This window comes from Morone saxatilis, unplaced genomic scaffold (genome assembly GCF_004916995.1).
Source record: "Morone saxatilis isolate NCDOM2014 unplaced genomic scaffold, NCSU_SB_2.0 Contig1, whole genome shotgun sequence".
NCBI lineage: Eukaryota > Metazoa > Chordata > Actinopteri > Moronidae > Morone > Morone saxatilis.
The window spans coordinates 3,658,134-3,660,614 of record NW_023339651.1 but is presented as its reverse complement, the minus strand read 5'-3'; the positions used below and the strand labels follow the sequence as shown (position 1 = coordinate 3,660,614).

Sequence of the window (2,481 nt, the reverse complement as noted above, 5' to 3'; positions counted from 1 at the left end):
TTTCATTTAATTGCAAAAGAATTTGTGATGAAAAGCATTGTTGTGAAATAAAACGGTCATTGGGGAAAATTGGGTTGTGAAATATAGAAAAAGGACATTTTGGAGAAAAAAAACTGCTGTATTTAAGGACTGGCAGTAAACTATTTTATTGTGAAAGAAAGCAAGAGCTTAAAAAAAATTCAAATGTATTAATTGAATTGAATATTGAACACTTTGGGTCTCTACACAAAACCAGGCTGGCAGGTTAACATCTTTGATGCCATTCAGGTGCTCCGTGTTCTTGTGTATTGAGTCTATGGGTGAGCAAAGTGCTGGCCTTTTGCTGCAAAAATCATGAAGTGAAGGTCACTTGAAAGAAGAAAAAGACATAATGAGGAAGGAAATTAGAGACATAGAAAGGTCAGAGTTGGTCTAAAATGTAATAATAATGTTTTAAGTTATGCTTGCTCTTTTGTTTCTTCTTATTTCAGCTCAGGTCCCTGACAGCGATGAGCAATTTGTTCCTGATTTCCACTCTGAGAACTGTGAGTACTCCACTTTCAATTTCGGTGTCCTTTCATTGTATGTGTGTGCAATTGCGCAGTTTGTCTATCCATGTCACTATGTCTAAATATAAATGTGCCAAAAATCTGATTTTCTCACCATATATTGCACAGAACTGCTTTTTTTTTAATTTATTCAATCAGGTAGTGATCCATGCAACATACAGAGCTGTGCGCATTTGTCCAGTTGGCTCGCTCATGTAATTCCACCTAAAGTATGCATGTCATGAGAAAGTGAGGACGAAACCAGCGGTCAAATTTGGGCTGTGAAACCGCCAGAGGCTTAGGTGGGGATACTGTAACCCGCTGATGTTACAGTAATCTCTTTGGCAGACAAAGCTATGCAGAAACAGAAGGCCTAATGAGCCAGTCATCATGAAGTGAATTTGGATGCCGGCATTATGTGCTGCCGTCATCCATTTGCATGCCTTTGAAAAGCTGAATGGGGACAGCCCAGGAAACCAGTAAAAAATTATTCAGGGCCCAGGTACAAAGATGGCCTTTTGTGTTCATCGGAAGGTGTAAAATGGAAAAGCAAATTCCTGGGCAGCACAACTGAGCGGCTATTTGAATGACTTTCCCTTTCGTGTTGTGTGTCTTAACAATGGCGATTCAGGGTGGGAAGTACGTGTTCTCTACACAACCCCAGTTTTTTTCTGTTCCCATTCAACACCATTGCAAGGCCTCTCATCCATTTTAGCACTGACACTGAATGCTTGGAAACGCGTAAAGAGAACTTGAATACCACAAAGCATAATCTCATCCCCAAAAAAGTAAAACTGACAGCTTCAAGTCCGGCAGTCAAAGGCACTTCCTCCCCCCGTAGGAAACCCATGTGTCCTTTGTGTGTAAACATCATGTGATTGTTTAAAAAGCCGCTATGACCCAGCAACCTGGTCAGCCCCTTGAGTGTACCACATGCCCTGTGCAACAATTGTCCGTGTCTGATGGCCAACAATGTGAGAGAAAGGGAAGTGCAAGAGTGAACCCCGGGGCAGCGCAGAGGCCATGTCTACTTAACCCCCTGAACTCGTCAGCCCCAATCAGCTGTCAGGCCTCTGCTAACGGTTGACCAGGGTATGATTTGCAGGGCTCACGGGGCGCTTAAGTTTGACGGGGCAGCTCACTTCACAACGGTAGAGACCACTCGCCGGTTGACAGACCAGTGTGTCCCTGCCTGGTCCCAGTCAATAGCCACAGAGTCCAGTCAGAGCGTCTCATTCAGCTTTGATTTCTGGAAAATTGAAGCTGACCAAGCGGCCATAAAAAATTCATCTATGTGTTTGTTCTGGATTACTGTATGTGGTCTATTAAAAGCATACAAAGGCTTTATCCTTTTCCCATACTAGACGAAAGGCACGCTCAGTGTCTGGAGTACTTTTCTGAAAAACAGGTGACTCAACCTGTATTTGGAAACTCTAAGCAACATAAAAAAAAGGAACATAAAGCAAGCCCTAATCCCCAGGTGACCAAGAATATAATTGAGGCTTGCATATGAAATCGGCGCCCTGCGTAAAAATTAAACATTGTTGTTTTACTGAGTCAGGGTTGTTTACCTGCCATGGGTGTGGTAGTTGAACGGAGAGGGGAGACCGAAGAAAAGGGAGGCCAGTGTAACAGCAAAAAGAAGAGATGCAAAAAAACATCTGGGACATGTTGGAATGCTAAGATTTACGGAGAAGAGGACGGGGGGGCCAAAGGAGGGATTTGTGCAATACCCTGCACATATCTGGTAAATCTAACTCAATCTGGTCGCATTCTCCTGCTTTCCACCACTAACAAGCGTGCTCTGTCTGCAGGGCTGCCATTAAGAGGGAAGGTTACAACAAAACATGCCAACTTTTGTGTACTTAGCTGACCTGCCTGTGTGTGTGGCTTTAAAGGTAATTGAAGCCATTGGTTGATTACTGTGGCACCCATAAGTTTTTTCAAAAAAATG

The 2,481-nt window shown here is 43.2% G+C and overlaps 1 protein-coding gene across 1 annotated transcript in view; it reads right to left on the bottom strand.

The window, feature by feature from the left end:
• Positions 1–471: 471 nt before the first annotated feature.
• The window catches only part of LOC118326011 (ATP-dependent RNA helicase DHX8-like), a 27,152-nt gene continuing 25,142 nt past the window's right edge, over positions 472–2,481 (bottom strand). The window contains exon 24 of the mRNA XM_035658898.1: positions 472–522. Within this exon, the coding sequence (XP_035514791.1) occupies positions 472–522 (51 nt within the window). The remainder of the gene's footprint in view (positions 523–2,481) is intronic.